Source organism: Polistes dominula, unplaced genomic scaffold, assembly GCF_049000335.1.
Source record: "Polistes dominula isolate Pdom_NZ unplaced genomic scaffold, Pdom_raw_medaka contig_11, whole genome shotgun sequence".
In the NCBI taxonomy this organism is placed as follows: Eukaryota; Metazoa; Arthropoda; class Insecta; order Hymenoptera; family Vespidae; genus Polistes; species Polistes dominula.
This window is the reverse complement of record NW_028301154.1, coordinates 570,873-591,413: the sequence shown is the minus strand read 5'-3', so window position 1 is coordinate 591,413 and position 20,541 is coordinate 570,873. Positions and strand designations below refer to the sequence as shown.

General features: G+C 26.9%; 2 protein-coding genes across 15 annotated transcripts in view; one reads left to right on the top strand and one right to left on the bottom strand.

Moving 5' to 3' along the window:
* The window catches only part of GEFmeso (Guanine nucleotide exchange factor in mesoderm), a 57,175-nt gene extending 51,654 nt beyond the window's left edge, over positions 1-5,521 (top strand). For both annotated transcript variants that reach the window (XM_015329821.2, XM_015329822.2), the window contains one exon: positions 23-5,521. In XM_015329821.2, the coding sequence (XP_015185307.2) occupies positions 23-2,398 (2,376 nt within the window). In that variant the 3' untranslated portion in view covers positions 2,399-5,521. The remainder of the gene's footprint in view (positions 1-22) is intronic.
* hppy (MAP4K3-like protein hppy) lies at positions 2,194-20,541 on the bottom strand. 13 transcript variants are annotated; one of them, XR_001476379.2, is made up of 23 exons: positions 20,268-20,541; positions 20,138-20,195; positions 19,778-19,933; positions 19,408-19,640; positions 19,067-19,330; positions 18,792-18,987; positions 18,608-18,711; positions 18,451-18,518; positions 18,163-18,192; positions 17,729-17,812; positions 16,764-16,802; positions 15,805-15,858; positions 14,869-14,939; positions 14,655-14,801; positions 14,396-14,571; positions 14,112-14,316; positions 13,677-13,860; positions 13,330-13,607; positions 13,167-13,250; positions 12,994-13,086; positions 12,770-12,896; positions 12,421-12,674; positions 2,194-2,330 (listed from the first exon to the last, which is right to left on the bottom strand). XR_001476379.2 is itself a non-coding variant. In XM_015329824.2 (22 exons), the coding sequence occupies exons 1-22, from the start codon at positions 20,379-20,381 to the stop codon at positions 12,575-12,577; spliced, it is 2,865 nt and encodes a 954-aa protein (XP_015185310.1). In that variant the 5' UTR covers positions 20,382-20,541; the 3' UTR covers positions 10,470-12,574. The 13 variants fall into 13 exon arrangements, 10 of the variants coding, with proteins under 10 accessions (XP_015185310.1, XP_089034722.1, XP_089034721.1 ...); XR_001476380.2 differs by having other exon boundaries at positions 2,196-2,327; XR_001476376.2 differs by lacking the exon at positions 2,194-2,330 and adding an exon at positions 10,470-10,722.

Genomic DNA, 20,541 nt, shown 5'->3' with positions numbered 1-20,541 from the left:
ATACTTGAATCATTTTTCATAGGATCGTTTTACTGGATGGCGAAGAAAATCAGAGCCAGGATTTCAATCTTACGTTTGCCTGAATCAATCGGACGAAGATCAAAAAGAGGACATGGTTGATATAGGAACAACTCAGGTAGAATCTGATCGTACGATCAATGCTTCTAGCAACGAGGAAAGCAAACCAACGAATTCTCAACAAGTTGAAACCAAAGAGAACAATGAACAACAGACTGCAACGACGCCAGTGGCCCAAACAGTTGAAGAAATAGTTGGTCATATTCTAATGCAGAATCAAGAGTTCCAAAAGTTGTTAGAAAAGCAGAGAACTAGTAGCAGCATAAACGTTAGACAACAGCAAAGATTTATCAAAAGAATTTCAGCTGACACTTCGGACGAAAGCGATTGTGAGAATGCAAATTACGTTGGCGGAACATCGAACAATCGCGTACGTTCATCTCATCGCGAAAGCCAAAGATTGGTAAGAACAAACAACGCATGGAATACGTTTTCTTCGTCCAGTACACGTGACACGCCTCAACCAGCTCTCAGGTTACTCTATGATAACCTCAAATCTTCGGATAGTAAAACTGGTGTACATGAAACGAGTAGTACAAAGAACAACGTAAATAGAGTACACGAGAAGAGGGCTCTTTTCGAAGCTTTTAAAAGACAAAGTATCGTGACTGAAAGTAAAATCATAAAGACTGCTCTGAGAATTCGAGAGAACTCAACATCTACAAACGACGATCCGAATGAAACTCCTCCTGTATTAAGTAACGATCAGAATTATTCGGAGAAGGCTAACGAAGTTCAAGTATGTTCAGAAGAAAAAGATAAAACTGATGATAATCAACAGGAGAACGTCAAAGAAACTGACGAATCCAAAGGTTTCGGTAACTACGATAATCTTCAACATGTTTGGGAAGGTCTTCAAGAGGAACAAGATGTTAATGGAAGTGACAGTCCAACCAGGCCGGCTATTTGGTTGACCAAACTCTGTGAAGGTTTACCAACTTCTCCGCAAAAGTGTGGATCGTTGCCTCGTAGTTTTCAGATCAATCCAAATTCTCCTCAACCTAGCGTAACCAAATCTCGATTTCTTCAAAGGGATGGAAAACCAATGACCGAAAGACCTTTCACGATAGCCTCGGACAAACCTGCTGAGATCAATCTCGAAGATATGGAAAGATATGCTTCGAGTTGTCAACCCGAAGGTAGAATTGCTAAATTTCCAACATCTGTTTCAACATCAACCTCAACATTTTTCTGTTCGCTCGATGATACCTTGAACGACGCTTATTCTGAAATTCATATGGTTTCACCTACGACCACTAACATTCATCCTGATCACAAAATTTATAGAGCCAATGGTACTACCATGTTCAAAAATGTATTGTCTAAAGCTGGGAGTCGTTTGCAAGGTCTCAGAAATACTCTCAGTACTGAAACCCTCGAATGCAGCGAAGAGATTGAAAGAACAAAATACTTCCGTTCATTGAGTAACGTAAAATCAAAGAGAAAAGGCAAATCTAAACATTCTAGAGAAAGTTCTTCGGACGTTGAGGAACTGGTTGGTTGTGTATCTGCTGGTGGACCTTCAGATTATAGAATACCATCGTTGTATTACAAACAAGGAAGTTCTAGTTTGGGTGCTCGTATAGCTCAATCCGATTATGCAGACCCTACTGTACTTTTTGCTGAAAACAAACGTAATGGTCAACAAGCATCCAACGTTCCCGAAGAAACAACGAAAAAAGATGACAATTCGAAAGAATATAGAAGGGATAAAAAAGAAGAAGAAGAAGAGGAAGAAGACGGGGAGGAATCTTCCAAAAGAGAAACTAATCGTCGGGAAAGCGAAACTGATAGTTTCTACGAAAGATCCTTCGAAATCATTGAAAATTATGTTGACGTTGATGTTGACGAAGTTTTTCGGGACAGTGCAATATTCAGTGATGTTGATGATGTCCTCCTAATGCGTTCAGACTTTAGAGAAGCTAGTACATCATCATCTGGTAATAAACCAAAAGTGGCACCTCCAGTTCCTGCAAAAAAAAGATCAGAATATTCATTGGTGTCGTCAACGGTGTCAAGTATTGTTCAAGATAGTACGATTGGTAGACCAAACGTAGCACAAAAACCTGATTACCTAAAAATCAAGTCAATGTTCTTGAGAACACAAAATAATAATAGTCCAGAAAGTAAAACTTCATCCGCTAGGTCGTCCTTCATAAAAAGGGATGTTGAACGAAAGTGCATAATGAATGACGAAGCTCAAAATGAAGGACCTGATGATATTCCCAGCAATGATAACGATGATGTATCTGCTGGACAAAGTCAGGCCGGTTGGGTTAAAAAAATAGTTTGTCAATTGCAAGGACACGTTGAGACATAATTTAAATAATAGCATAAGAATAATCCTTTTTTGTTTGATTATGAATGAAAAAGACTTTAAGTATAATTTAAAAAAAAAAAGAAATCCCTTTTTTTTCTTCTATCCCCTGTCTTTCAAAATTCCAAGAGAAATTCCAAGTAATCGACGATCTAGTGTTGTTGTTTTTTTTTTTCTTTTTTTATTTCAATGAAATTTTATCTCAATTAATTCCTGTTCTTTTATTATAGCTAGAAAAATCGTTCGATTCGTTTGAAATTTCAAGAATTGATCTCTATTAACGTACGAATGACGAAGCATTTCGTGCTTAATTATATAATTATTGTTTAATTTTATTTTATATGTATTATTGAGAACGAAAACAAGTACTGCCTTATTTTTTACTTACTTCGTGTAAAAAGTACAATCATTAATTTAACAAGAGATATTAAAACGTGACGTTCTTTTTATTTTATTTAATTTCAAGATCATTAATATTCTAAATTAAATTATTTTATATTATTATTCGAATCTAATAACGCGATATTCTTATATAATATTTTTGAACGAAATGAAATTTATATAATGAATGTTTTCTTTCTCAGTTATTATCAATGAAAAATTTCTCATCTAATTATATTAGAGAGAACCTGATCTAAGAACGAGTATCAATTTTGTTCTTTGTTCGAAGAAAGAAAGAAAGAAAGAAAGAAAGAAATTGTGTTCAACTTAGTAATGTACAACGTAAGCGTTAATCTATTCAAAATCAAAGAAATAATATTGTATCTATGAAGAAAGTAACTGATGATGTTACTTGTCGCATGTGTTTCAGGATAGATTATGTTATTTTGTATAAAGTTAAGAATTAAAGAGAAAGAGGACTCTATACATTGTTGTATCGTAATGTGCTGTTAATGTATATAGTAATATAATTTTTTTTGGTAAAATTTCAATTGTGTGTACTATCAGTTTCAATCATTTGACCTTTTTTCTTTTATCTTTACCCCCACCCCCTATCTCCCTTTCTTTACGGCATACTTGTTCCTTGGAAATTCATCTACATATATATATATATATATATATTATATATATATATATTAATTTCAGGTAGGTTTTATTATGAGAATGTCTATGTACAGTAAAGATTTAGAACTATAGTCGTGCTTAAAAATATAAGAGAGTTGTAAATTATACATAAGAAATCATAAATTATATTTTCACAATACTGTATTTATATAAAAAATGTCTAAAATCAAAGCTTCATATGTAAGTCGAAGATAAAATTTCGTTATACACATTATGTACAACTGCAGTAATTTTACGCATTTAATTACTACTACTTCTTCTTCTTCCATTAGTACGCTCAGTCCTATATATTTTGTTGTTCTTGTTCTTCTTCTTATTATTATTCATTTTCATTTTGTTTATTATTATTTGTTATTTGTTATACATTTCTAGGAGAGTCGTTCCCTCATCCTTGTCTCGCAATTCGAATATAAAGAATAAAATAACATTCATTTGTCGTCTAATATATGATTTAAGGAGTCCTCCTCCTCCTCCTCCTCCTCCTCCTACTTTTTCTCTGCAAACGACGTTGCACAAATGATTCATATTTTATATGCATCGCAATAATAATAATAATAATAATAATAATAATAGTTAATGTTAAATAATGAATCTTCATTCACAATATGCAACATCGTTTTATATATCGGAGGATGATGATGATGATGATGCTCCTTAAAAAAATCTACTTTCTCTCTTTTTTTCTTTTTTTTTTTTGTTTTTTTTCTTTTTTTTAATCGAGTTACATTATATCGTACCATACTTTTTTTTGTCTATAGTATAATTATTATATTCCATCATGAAAGAATAATATTCGTATCCGTTGCTATATGCATGTGTCACTAAAGCTTTGGTTAACAACATATCGACGAATAAATTTTATGTATTGTTTATAGAATTTCTTTTATCCTTAATCTCACGTGCTAACGAAGTTCTTCAGAGAAGAATACTCTTCTTTTTTCTTTTTTTTTTTTTTCACGTTTTACACAAAATCACGTATATTATTTATATATCTTTTTTCTATCTTTTATAATTTTATTACTTTTTCCCCCTCTTCAAAGCTGCTTTGCATTATTTAAATATATAATATATATTTATATATATATATATACACACACTCATTTATTTACACACGTGTGTATGTATGTATATACATATATATGCTTAATCTTTCTTTCTTTTTCTCCATCTTCATTTTCTCTAATTTCTTTTTCAAAATATTCCAATGTCTTTTACAATTTTTAATAGATTAATACGTACGTCTCTTTCTCTCCTTAATAATTAATACAAATTAAAAGAAAAATTCAAATCGTTACAATTCTCTTCGTTATAAAAAAAAAAAACAAATCTATTCTGAGTAATATGTAAGTAAATAAAAAAAAAATTAAAAAAAAACACTTGAAATCAATGTTTCTACATTGTACATCGTAGAGACAAAGTTATCAATCAATCAATCAATCAATCAATCTATCAATCTATCTATCAATCAATCAATCTGGTCGATGTGGACAGGTACACAATTATCGCTGTAATACCACTACATGAACCTAATTCTTTTGCTTTTCTTCTCTTTTTTCTTCTCTACAAATAGATTTAATATAAATCACTATTTCGTTAACTATTTTTACTATAAAATGAGATACCATAAATACATATATATATATATATAGTCAAGTATATACAGATTTTACACTCAAAATTCAATATTTTGCAAATGAAATTTTTCCTATGCAAAAAAGGCTTGATTTTGGACCGTAAAACCTGTATTTTATATATAATATATGTATATATATATATCAGGACGTTCTAAAACTCGTGGTCGTGAGCAGAATATATAGATATGTGTTGATCTGCGTATGTATAGTTTTATGGACACTTTCTTTCTCATTGTCAGTTACAATTAAACGTTTCGTGTCATTTGTGTTGATTTGTTTAGGTTTAATATGCAATTTCTTTTTTTTTGTTTTTGTTTTTTTTGTTATCTTTTAAAGGGGGGAATTATTAACACACTATCGTCGGGAACGTCGTGAGCTTGACTCACGCGAAAATGAACGAAATATGAAAGCAGTGCATTTTTTTTTTTAGAAAAACATGTTATATCTTCATACCTAATAATAGGATTTCAATGAAATTTCCAAAATAGCTATCAAATAATATTTCAAAAGTGTAAAAAACTTAAACTCAATGCTATCAAAATCTCAATCAAACTGAATTTGATGCTACTCTTTGTAAAGCACGAAACTTGCAGTGTCAAAATAGCACATTTCATCAAATAATTAGTTTTTTCTTAAAAATTCATAAATTTATGACTAAACACTGGTCAGACGACTTTACAAGAAAAAAAAAACAACCAAAAACATCATTCCTGCTAAAAAAAAATTAGTAACAATGCAAAAAAAAAAAAGAAAAACAAGCATTAGTAAGTGTTTTACTGAAACTTAGCTTACGTTCTGCATAAAACGTATTAATACGTGACCCGCCGATAGTGTGTTAATTTGTCTTTTTTTTCTTTCGTTTACTTCGTCGTATCGCGGTTTGGTCTATTCATTATAATTATTATTTTAATAAATGTCAAAGAAGCTCTCTCTCTCTCTCTCTCTCTCTCTCTCTCTCTCTCTCGGGCCTATTTTTTATTTTCTCAATGAATTATTTCGTCGTTGAAATGTTCTTTGTTTTTGTTTTTTTTTTTTTTTAAACCCTACTACATACTCGTACACGTACATACAATTTTAAACTAACAGAAGTAAATTTGACGTTATCTTCTTTTCGTTTGAATTAATATTTTTGTTTTATTTTTTCTGTGTTTTAATGTTTTTTTTTCTTTTTTTTTTTTTTTTTGTTATTGTTTTTACTGTTGTGTCACGCTCTAATACGCTCGCATGCCGATGATCATCTATGAACATTTATAATATATATTTGTTCTTTTGTTTTTTTTTTCTCAAATATTATTCATTGAAAATTGTATTAGAATTGTGTCTTTAAAAATTATTGTCGTTATATAATAATGACACCGAAAAAATTCTTGTGTGAATCGACACGTTTCTACGAAGAAAAATATTTCACATGTACGATAAGTGTACTCTTGTGTGTTATGTCTAATTAATTGATTTATTTTTTTTCTTTTCTTTTTTTTTGGTTTTTTGGTTTTTTGTCTTTTTTTTTTACTGTTTTTGTTTTAGCACGAATAATCATCGTAACGTTTACAATACAATTTGGATGTCTCAAACGATACAGCACGCATAGAATTTTATTAAACATTTATATTTCATATATATATATCGCATTCTTTTTCTATTTTCTTTCTAATTTTGTTAATAAATAAAAGCAAAAGTGTCACGTAAACGTGTTCCTTTTAAAAAAAAAAAAAAAGGAACTTATTTCCTTGTTTTTTCTTTTTTTTTCTTTTCTTTTCTTTTCTTTTCTTTCACGAGCGTACGACGCGTGCTACATTTATTTATTATATATTTTTTTGTTAATTTTCCATGTTCCTTTTTTTTTTGGTCATATTTTTTCTTCTCTTCTTATATTTTTGGTTTATTTCTTTTTTTTTTTTTTTACGAAATTATTTCTAAATACACAACATATACGTATATATCATCAGTCAATCATTTAAATCCGTCATATAACACAATAATTATTATTACGATTCTGTGTTGTGTCTCCTACAACAATGTCTTTTATCAAACTTTTACTTAATATTAAATTACATTAAATTCATTTAATAAATTTAATTTAATTTAAATTACGAATCTATGACATTACTCTTGTACTCTTTGTTAGAAGTTAGAAAGAAGATGTAATCGTAAAATATTTTCCATATATTTTTATGTATATATGTATATACGTGTCCCCTAAGTGGTATTTATGTATTTATATATATGTTTGTTCGCACGTATGTGTGTGTTTGTGTGTGTGTATTAAAATGCAGAACATACGACCATAAAACGTACCTAATATATGACTAAATTTTTTTTGTTTTTTTTTTTTGTTTTTTGTTTTTATTTATTATTTAAATACGATTAATAAGGAAGACATTGTTGTATCTATTTTTCTTTTTTATTTTTTTTTTTAATTCTTCCCTATCCTACCACCATCATATATCTCATTATCATCATTCTCATCATCATTATCATCGTCGTTTGAATTTATATCCTTTTAAGTATACATATATTTGTTCATTTCTTTCCTCCATCTTGAAACATAATAATAGTAATAATAATAATGAAAGAATTACAGAAAACTTTGATTGAATAATTAATTCGATTTGGTGTTTGATTGCAACATAGCAATGATTATAATATATTACAGGCTTAATTTTATCAAACATGTCGTCTTTCCACAAACATTGGGATAAGATCGTTTCCTTTCTAATATAATTTGCTTTTTTTTTCATTTGTTTTGTTTGTTTATTTACATTTCGCATTTAAATTCGGCATTTCGGCTCGCTAAGGCAACGCATGAGAGGAAATAATATAGCAAATGATTGATTTTCTTGTTTTTTCTTTTTTTCTTTTTTCTTTCAAATCTCTATCTTGTCATCATTTTTAAATGCAATTAATTTTACGTGCACGCATTTTTACATGATATTTATTTTCCTTTTCACATTATTATTATTATACTTTCGTAAAAACAAATCCAACGTCGTGAAATAATATATGCGTACATATTATTATTATTATTATTGTATAATATATATATATTTATATATGTGCATATATTATTTCAGATCACAGCACAGGTGGTTTAAGAGAAAATAATTGTATATCCAACATGATGTATAGAAAACAAAGAAAATGTATAATAAAAAAAAAAGGATATAAGAAATATAATCTTAAAAAAGCATCACTATAATAATAAATCTCTATAATATATACTAACATTATACAATAATAAAATAATTATTATTACAATGATATATTTTACAATGAAACATAAGTTAAGAGTAGGGGGGAAAAAGTAATGAATTTAATCACTCTAGTAAAACAAAATATTGCAATATTATTCAATACATGTGTATTTAATATTAAAAAGATATTAAATCTCTTTATTAATATTAATATATCTATAAATATATTAATATTAATATTAAATATATATATTAACACATTCGTAGCCAGCATATTTTTTTTCCGATTGTTAATAGTAAATAGCGACAAAAATAATGAAATTTTGAAAAAAAAAAACAATAATTTTTACATATATTCTATATATAAATATATAATATTTAATTATTATATTTAAGTAATTAAATATTAATTTAATATATAAAATTTTTATAAATATGTAAATATAAATTATATATATATATAAAATACTAATAAAGTAATAATAAAAATAATAATAAAGATAATAATAATTATAAAATAATATAAATTTATATAATATATAAATATATAATATATAAATTTATTGTTATTAAAATTGTAAAATTTAAAATATGACTTTAATTAAGTCAGCGACAACCAGAAATACAATTTGAAGACGTGAATTTACATAAGCAGTCGCGAATATGTTAATATATTTAATATTAATATATAAATATATTAAATACACATGTATTCAATATTTTTCAATATTTTGTGCTACTAGAGCGTACATTTCTTTTTCCTAATTGTGAACAAATTAACGATAATTATACCACCTATGCTCCGCCATGATGAACAAGAGCGAGTATAGGAAGCTTTTATATTTTGTATCTCTCGTTTCTCTAATATTATTACAATAATTATAATAATAAAAATAATAATAATAATAATAATAATAATAATAATAATAATAATAATAATAAATTTTGTTGATAATATGTAATACTTTCTTCAGTCATCTATATTCTATGTACAGAGCAAAATTTTATATAAAATACCGAAATACTTCTTCAACATTTCCAAGAGAAGTTATTTTCTTCATCTTCATTTTTTTCTTCTTCTTCTTCTTCTTTACACATTCGACGATACTTTTTTACACGTTTCTCTTTCTTTTATTTATTTATTTTTTTTTTTTTAATACATTATTGCGTATGCCTGTCTTTCTCTTTTTCATTCTCTTTCTATCATAACTTGTAATTATTACTAATTGCATACACAATAATTGACAAAATAAAAACAAAAAATAAGATGGAGAGGTGGAAAAGTGCCAGACTTTATTAATAAAAGATCGTATATATTTGATCTTTGAAAATTGTCCACGTTTTATCTATCTTTTATCTTCGATTATTTCATAACGTAGATAAATAAAATAATACGTGCACTTAATAAATATGTTCACAAAAGTGTATGCATGTGTGTTATATGTTTATTACGTTATCCTCTATTAATCTCTTATCTGCTTAAGCGATGTACAATTTAAAAGAAAATACAAATGAAAAAAGTAATGTAAATAAAATGCAATATTATATTAACTTAAATTTATGCCAGTTAATATCATGCTCAAACTAAATGATGATCGATACAAATTTATTCATTTTCCAATTTATTTCTGATACAATTAACCCTCTATAATTTAATTTAATTTAATTATTCTCTTTTTTTTCTTTTTCAATGTCTATTGAAATGATTTATTTAATATAAAACTTATAGTATAATTAAATATATTAAATATATAAAAAATATTAATTAATATTAATATAATAATAATATAATTATATTTAATTAAAAATTAATTAAAAATATATTATATAAAATTATATAATTATATTTATATTATTATTTATCATATAATATATAATAAAAAATATTAATATATATTTAAATATATTAAATATATAATACTAATAACAAGTATATATACTTTGTTAGAATGTAACTAAGTAGATACATTAATGTGCGTCAAAATAACATGACATTACAGAGGGTTAAAGTATATTAAATAAAAAAAAAATGAAAAAAAAAATATTACCAATGATTCGTGACAATGATACCTTAATTATAATAATTACGCGTATTTAATTTTCATAATTACTTTGTGCTAGTTGCCTTTAAAATGCTGATCACTTATTCGTTCTAATTGTGGAGACCCAGAGTTAAAATGGTTGAAAACCAAAAAAAATAAAAAAAATAAAAACAAAGAAAAGAAAAAGAAATCTTCATGCAATTAGCTTAACGATAATTGTTGAAATTACTTTACTTTTGACGAAGTTCTATTAAATCCAGCACTCTTCCTTCTTGCAAGACCATAGTCTGTCTCTCCTCTCTTATACAATAATACAGCAATTGAGAAACTTCATTTTTTCTTCCAGTCTTCAAGCCAATCACAAAAAGAGAATTCATTCAGTTGATTTTCTTTTCCTAAATATTTTCAAGCGTGATATATATTTATCAATATCACATTATAATAATAATTATTAACATAAAATTTATATTATTTATCTGATCGAATGAATACATTATCATCATAAATTGTCGATTATAATGCAATATTCGGCTGACATTTATTATTATTTAATTGTTAATTATCGAGCAATATTGATTTCATTTTTGAATTTTTCCTTGTTTGTTTGTTTGTTTTTTTTTCTTCTTCTTTGAAATCACATTGCATTTAAGGCTATTCGCAAATATTAAATAATAAACTGTTGATATAATAATATTATCCTGCATAATTAATCAACAGAATATTTTTTCTTAAACTTACATATACATATATATATATAAACTGGAGGATCAATTATTTAAACACATATATCAATCGAAGATAAAATAATTTCAAATTACTTTCATCAACATTAATTACTTTTATATATATATAAAATGTGCATTGTTATTATTATAATTATTAAAAATGATAAATAACACTGGACATGATCTTATCCAATATTCGTATAAAATAAAATTAGACATTTTCAAAAATAGCCCTATATGCCTACCAAGTCAAAACTTATACTTGAAAAAAATGGGAAGAAGATATATTGAGCTTTATATTATTTCATTGATAATAATAAAACTTGAATAAAAGAAAAAAAAAAAGAGAAAAAAAGAGGTTTGTACTGATAGTTATTTTCAATGTTACTTTTAACGTTATATAATTATTGTGTTATTGAAAATAACGTTTTATTATAATTTCCTGCCAGAAAAATATACATATATATATATACTATATGTTGTGTTACTTCTTTTTTACTTTTTTTTTTTTTTTATTATTTTTTAGAATCAATGAACTATACCCATTTATTTATTCCCTTAATATTTCGTATCTAAATCGTTGTATTTTCTTTCATCTATAATTAGTTAAATTATTTAATTATATATATATATATATATATATTTATGTGTGTGTGTTGTGTTTGTGTATATACTATTGTAAACTACATCGAATAAGTAAGAATTATTAGACAAAATTTACAGACGTTATAGAGAATATTATCTGTAATATGGCAAGCTTTGCTCGTAAATAGACATTGCATAGAATTTCTCATTAAATCTTTGAAGAAAAGTATTATTCATTATTATTTTTTGAAAAATATAAGCTAACAACACCTTGTTTTTTTTTCATCCCTATAATTCGTCGTATCTATTTTCTAAATAAATACTAATTTTCTTTTCTTTTTTTATTTAAATACTATTAAAGAAAAGAAATATACAAAAATGAAAATATAAATGAAAGACATTTAAATAATATAAGCTTTGTTTTGTCAGGCAAAAAGGGCACATTTGGACATACATATATATATATATATATATGTTTTCTTGTTTTTTTTTTTTTTGTAAATTGCGACATGCAATTGCAATGCTTTTTTTTTTTTTAAATCTAATTTGGTAGTTCGTTCAATTATTATCGACGCTTATTGAAAAGAATATCTAATTTTTAAAAACTCTTTTGGCCAATTTACTAGTACCTACTTACAACATCAACTATATTCAAAGATAGATAGTAATTGAGTAAATTATGTACAATTAGTGTACATGTTTCTTTAATTATACTATTATCCGTCAACCTTTCTCGTGACTCTTAATCAGGAGGAGAAACTAATAATAATCTTTTTACCTTACCAATTTTTTTTATCCAATAATCATTTTATCGATTAAATCATTGCATCCGTGTATGTAATCGATGGTGAATCATTAACATTCACTTGCGACACAAGAGGCTTGTTTGTTTGTTTCTTTTTTTTATTTACATATTAAGATGTAAGAGAATTGTCGTTCAATAACTGGCCTCATGACCTGCAAGTATATATAAATCTGCTCCTTCAGTCTCTGTCAATGTTCCCGTATGAACCAAATGACTTTCCAACATTACAACTCTGTTGCATAAAAAACATTGATTTATATTCAAACACGTAACATTTAAATTTGAATTTAATTGTGATGTAATAAATTTAAATTACTATGTACTTACTTATCGGAGCCAAGTAACCTATAGGTTCTACTGGGATCACTTATTTCCTGCGTAATTTCGCTATTCTTAAAACTTCTACCTTGCATACCATGTTTATGGAATGCCAATACACTATCCGGTAAACAAACTAATACAAAAAATAGAAAATAATAATTAATAATACAACTGTTATGTGTATGTAAATATTGATTGATTATTATACGTGTCTTATGTAATATACTTACTAATTGATTCTATCTGAAAATTAAAATGCAGTTCCGACATTTGCTTCTTGCTTACCCTGAGTTTTCCTTGTAACGTAACAACCTTAACTACATCTAAATGAAAAATTATCACGTTGTGAATAATTAATATTATAGATAAATTATTATAATTATTTGTAATATTAATAGCTTACTTTCATAACATACAAGTATTGCATCCTTCTCGAGTTGCGTCACGTTAATGACATGAAGATTTTCTCTCCTTGGTATCACAGTTGCTAAAACAATATATTAATTATTATATTTATTTTTAATATAATATAATAATCTTAAAAAATGTGAAGTGTAAAGAATTACCTGAACCATCCATGTCTTCTAACTCGTCACTATGAAACCAGCTTGCTCCGGAGTTCATATTAATTAAATCCAATTTTAATTTATTTTGTTGATATGGTTGCTTGACCGATACACACACCATCGGATATTCCATTTCGGGTGTAATAATCATTTCAAATACGTTTAAAGGTGACGGAAGAGCACAATCAAAGTGCTTTAAAAGCATAAATTTATTTAAAGGATCGTACCACTGCATCAAAAATATTCCTGCTGGCATTGCCCCGCATAGGTACTTGTATCTGTATTAATAATTTGTTTGAAATAATTAAATATTATATGTGTTATAGATAATCAAAACTTCAACTCACCCATTGTATGGATTTCTTCCAACGCAACATTTAGTACAACCTTTAGTATCTGGTACTTTAGTAGTGAGTGCAAATTTTCTAGGTACTAATCTCTCTGGTATTTTGTTCATATGCAATGAAAACCTATGAGTTTGTTTGCTTTGCATTGCTAATAAATCATGTCTGTATAATTGAGGTGTTTTCCCTATGAAATACAATTAATTTAATTTAATACAATATTATTCACTTTGATATTTTCAAATATAAAATCAAAGCAACCCTAGTAAGTACAAAATATTGAAAAATATTGAATACATGTGTATTTAATATTTAAAAAAAAAAAGAGATTCAATGTCTTTTTAATATTAAATACACATGTATTCAATATTTTTCAATATTTTGTACTACTAGGGTTGCTTTGATAATTTTTTATAAAAAGACAAATAAAAGTTTTACCAGACAAGGACATAAGCACATCCTTGATAACATACATCCAAATTGTACGTCTAGGATATAGTTGATCTATTGCAGTTTCATGGAGTTCGTTTAAGTTTAAATTATAAATCCCTTCCTCTGCGGCAATAAGTAAGTGTTGGTCTCTTGTGTCGGGATGTATCCAACTAGCTGTACAATGTATTCTCAAAGGACAACCATTAAATACCTAAAAATTATATCAACAAATTATTTATAAAGATAACACAGACATATTTTTATATATTAAAGAAAACATTAAATTCTACCTTTGAAAAACATGCTCCCATATGAACCTTAGGAGTTGGGGGTAACCCATTACTTATAGGTCTTGGAGGTGTATGCCTTTTCCTGTCCCTTCTTCTCGGTGGTACAGGTGGTGTATCCGATAAGAGATCTGGACTAATATTTTCTCTTTCTCCGTCTCTAGATATTTCATTATCTCCTAAAAAATTTAGTCTTATCAATAAAGCAAATTTTTATATACATCTTAGAGTATATTTTATTTATAGGAAGACATGGTACTACCATTAGATTGTGGGGATTCTTCTCTAGGGCCACTATCTGAAAGAGATCTTTGACGTTGTCCGTTTACAGCCGTTAAAGCATGGGAATTGTTCACCAGGCCAAATAATTCATCTACAGAACTGTGACGTCTAGGACTTGCTTGAGACCCTATATATAATAAATAATTTCTGTAGAATCATTTCTAAATTGTGTAGATGATTTTTGATTTACTTACCAGATACATTATTGTAGTATCCGCAATGTACCTCACACTCGTTCGAAGATTCTCCAAGAGGAAGCGTGGCCCTACAAATATATATAATTGTTAATTAATATTTTGACTATTATTATCATATGAAACAATAATTGTTGATAATAAACTAGTGCAATGAATATATTTTCTGTTAATAGGTTGCATTTATGATATACATTCAATGAAAATATATATATATATATTAGTACCTGACACTTCAAATTAATAAATTAAACAAGCATTTAACATTTTCAACAAATTTTGCATTAAATAAATATATCATTTGCATAAGAAAATAATAATAATATAATCGTATAAATAAAGAAAAATGCAGCAATGTGTGTTAAGAGCCAAATAAAGCAGTGTGTATTTTGAAACATATTTTATATAGCAACGCTTTTATGAAAAAAAAAAAAAAGATAACTTAAATATATTTAATGAGAAAGATGAGAACTTTTGCAAGCACAAATATCAATTTTATGACAATGATATAAATTATATTTAAAAAAAAAAAAAAATGATCTTACGATCCATGATAAATGTAAACTCATATTGGAACGATGATATTAACACAAATATTTTCTTCTGGTTATACAAATGATTATAAATAATAATTTACTCCTTAACAATCTTACCCCATTCATTGATTTGATCTACTTCAATACCTCTATGTTAGTATAATTAATGAAATATTGACAAAAAAAAAAAATATGATACGTATATGTGTGATATAATATTTCTTCTTCATCATCAGGCATGATTTTACAAATAAAATTCTATTTACTTTCGATCAGTTTAAATCGTTGAAATTCCTTCTACATTAGTATTTATATCCATATAAATAAAAATGTAAAAAAACTAGATGTAAGAATAAAAAGAAAACATTTTACAATAATTTATCATTGTTGATTTACTTACTGCAGGGAGTATAGCTGATCGCAATGCCCACCAACCATCGACATTGCATTTCCCCTGCACATATGAAACTATGGTCATATACTACAAAATAATTGCAAATACAATAAACACATTTTGTATTTCTGTAAAATTGGTCTTTTATCGTTATTCATAATAATAAAAATAATTGATAAATTTTCTTGTTTTTAAAAAAAAGTCAAAAAATCAAATGTAGATCTGAATATTTTGCTTGTTAATCGAATATCTTGATTTTGATCAATATGAATCACCAATTAGTTACAATAATATTATATAAATCAAATTGGGGATATTATTATTATTATTTTACATCGTGTGTATATCATTTTGATAAGCACATAACATTTTTGCAATAAATATACAAACTTCCACCACCAATATGGTTAATGCCAAGGTTCAAAGCAAAAGCATTAAATACGTAAATATTGTCATGCAACTAATAATCAGATATACATTTACAAATACATATATATATCTGATCAAAATGAAAATAGAAATTATTTTTATAAGTGTATGTAATATATGAGTCATATTTCGTATGTACAGTATTTCATTAATAAGATTTATCATCGTTTCTTCCATTTAATCCTTTCGTTACAGCATGGGTCAATAGTTTATACAAAGCATTTACATACATAGATGACCCTCATTATATGGATCGATAGTAACGAAAGAATTCATTTAAATATTTTATAAAATATTCTATTAAACCGTCACCAAAAATAAGGAAAATCTATTAGTGTATAAAAATCTATAAATGTAAAATATAATCTACAGAGAAAGAACAAGTATATTCTGTTAATCTAATCTATCATTAAATATCTATATCTATATATCTATATGTATATATGATGCACAATTATTAATTAATATATGTATAAGGAAAGAGAGAAATAAGTGCAAGGTGCAAGGTGCAAGGGAAAAGGGTTACCTGCCAATACCTTAGCAACAACTCCTCATCAATGTACTGCAATAGACTCCTGTAGGGAGAAATTATTAAAATTACAAACTGATCAGAAAAATTAATACTACAAAGAATATATAAATCTGACTAAGTGACAAAACTATAATACATTGTTACGTATACCAGATAGAAGATATAATGATTGTCATATAATAATTCTAATACAATATGTGTAATTACTATTACAAAATAATATTTTCACGATGAACAAGTATTTTCTAAACAGTACAACGAATCTCGTATCTTTCTAATTATTTACATTTTTCGTTAAATATAATTAAACGTCGTGATCTTTTAAAAGTGTGTATTTAGCAAATGAATAAATGATTAAATAAATCACAACGAGTGATATAATATGTGTGATCAAAATATGATAGATAAATAATAAATGAAATAAAGATGATTATACTTACTGAAACAAAATTTATAACAGAAATCATTTCTTAAATTGACAATCATTAACATGCAATCAAAATGCAATATCATACAGCATAAACTATTATTGTACATCATGCATTAGTCTTTTTACTAATGTTAAAAAGGTATTATATTATCAAAAGATTGAAATATTTCGTCTCTATATATAATTATGAATATACTTTTTTTTTATATGCGATTTAAAACTTTGCTTATATATGTGTAAGACCATTATTTGTTCGTATTATATTTGTTCAACATTTAGTTGTTAATTTAACATTCATTCCATATATTAAATATATGGAATCAAAATCTTCAAAGAATGTGAAAAAGATTGAAATATTATTTATTATAAGTAATTAATTTTTTAAAAGCTTATTGATTTTTTATATATATAAAAAGTGTAATACTCTTATGATAATATTTGTTAATTACATCTCTCTAACGAAATCAATTTGGAATAATGTCAAATTATGACATAGTTTCACACCAAGCCAATTGTTGTATTTAATATTTTTCTTTTACCTTAAACTCATATGAAATAACTCTGTGCCAGTTTTGCTTCGACGTGATCGTCTGTTACCTTCGGTAACATTTGCGCCAAGTGTACTAATACAAAATACAGAGATAAATATTGTATCACTTTTGAAAAAGTAAAAAAAAAAATCATGTATAATTGATCCTGTTATTAATTTGTTTTCAACAAAATTAAATTATGAAATTTGATAAATAAAATAATATTCATCATTGCTCTTACACAATGCGAAGCATAAGCAAACGTGCTATGTGCAACTATAAACAAATATTAGCATCAGCCACAGAGTAGCTCAAATTTCTGTTATATTTAAATAAAATTGCTGTTTTGTTCAATTAATTTTAACATATAAAACATGGATATATTAACAAAAATTGGTAATGCATGCCTAAATATATTTTTTTCTACTAATCGAAGTACTTACTCGTGACGATTAGTGGATGTATGTGAAAAACTGTATTTAATAATAAACAAGAGAGAACATTAAACTATCAAATTTGAATTTAAACAAATTTGACATACAATGCAAGAATAAACTAGATCAAAAACTCAAACAAAACAGCATTTACCATATTAGTGGAAGTGATTGATAAGCTGTAACCCTTTCCACATCTTGTGACAGTAAATATTTTATATATATATATTTATAAATTAAAGTATATAATGAAAGAAAGAGAGAAAGAGAAAAAAAGAAATATTGCAAGTAACTTACTTTTCTTGTACATCTTCAAATGCAGTACCAATTCCGCAATCTGGATGAACATCGCAGTTATGTACAGCCTAAGTGTAATCATAATTTACAATCATTATACACATATATAAAAATACATTGTTTTTTTATTAATCATAACTGTATGCCAATTATTTACCTTCACGTTATTCATAATATCCATAATATCCCACGCCGGATTAGTATCAACTGAAGGAGTTATAGAATCTCTTTGTAATGTGTTGCCATCCAGATTAATTAGATCTATAATTTACATTTATAATAAACAATGTTATTATAGTTGATATCAATTAATTTAATATACTCTTGAGATAAATATTTACCATCACTATCTAATTGCGATATGGGGCTTCTTGGCCTTGGTCTTGCTGTATGCCTCGAAGCAATTCTTTGTGGTACATTAGGTACTGCTCCATCTTCGTCAGCTTCTAAATCAGTGAACATATGACTAGGATTTGATACCTTTTGCAGTAATTCCAAAGCCAATCGTTTATTCATTTCGCCTTGAAAAAATGCATGCTGCAAATGAAAATAAATTATTTGATAAATTGAATGTAAACATGGATTTATATTACATTTAAAAAAATGAGATATTAACCTGCAATAATTTTTCTGCAGTTGGTCTCTTTTTAGGGTTCTTAGTTAAAGCAACTTTAACAAAATTATGAAATGTTGGACTCCATTTGTCACGATCTTTTAATGTCGGAGGTTTAAAACCAGATTTGGACATCAGGAATAAAGCTCTCATCGGATGTAAATCAAACATGGGAGGTTGCAACTCTGCTAATTCTATTGCAGTTATACCGCACGCCCAAATATCACATAACTGATTGTAACCACCCTTTCTTTCCACTGCTGCAACCTAATGAGAATGAAACGAAAGAAAAACAATTACAAAAATCTATATTTTATTACAATGACTTATTTATTTACATGTACCTCAGGTGCCATCCAATAAGGTGTACCAATAAAACTTTTCCTTTTATTTATTGTTGCTGTAATCTGAGCTGACACACCAAAATCAGCTAATTTCACATCACCTGCCTCGGTCAACAATATATTGGCACCCTTAATATCACGATGCATTTTTCCCATAGTATGCAAATAAGCTAATCCCATAAGAGTCTCTCTGCACATATACGCTATCTGTATCTCAGATAATGGTCCGGTTACTATAAAATCCAATAGACAACTTATTTTATTTTACTATAGAAGCTACAATTCTAAGATAAGATATAAAACAATATAATAACACTGGTCATGGATGAGCCTCATGGTAGTCAACAAGTTAAAAATAATTAACACATACTGTGATAAATATCTTGCAATGATCCACCCCCGCAGTATTCCATACATATCCACAATTTGTCCCTTCTCAAGTAGCTGCCATAATATGCTATGATATTGGGATGCCTACAATCTTTCATCATCAAGATTTCTTGCTGGATGATAGCAAAATCATCACCTGAAAGAAAAAAAATATTTTCAATTAGAAATAATTAATACACAATTATGCAATCCTGTAATAAATACGTTTTATCTTAATCTATAATAATTTAAATAGAAAATTTAGGAAATTATCAAATTATTGTTTATAAATTGAATAAAAATATGATAGATGAAATTTGCATGTATCAAGTTTAGGGTAATGTACCATAATTGGTCTTACCTGGTTCCAATTTGATAACCTTGATGGCGGCAAGGTCGTTCATGGATAACCTTTTAGCCTATAAAAAATATAAAAGAGAATGGGTTAATAAACTGATGACAATATCTACAATAATAAAAAGAGTAAAAACCTTATAAACATCTCCATAAGTTCCACTGCCTATTCGTTGAATGAGCTCATACTCGTCCTGCGGATTTCTACGACTTATGTCACTGGACAGTGCGTTAGCGTTTAATGCCATCATGAACCGCAGGATCTTCAAAGCTAATGCTTAAATGGCGTAATTAATATCTAGAAAAGAATGTTATCGTTAAAGTGTGAAAAACACATTTGCCCAGTAGGATGTCACTTTAGTCGAAACGTCGCCATTGTTCACAACACCTCTGAGATTGCTTACTATTGAG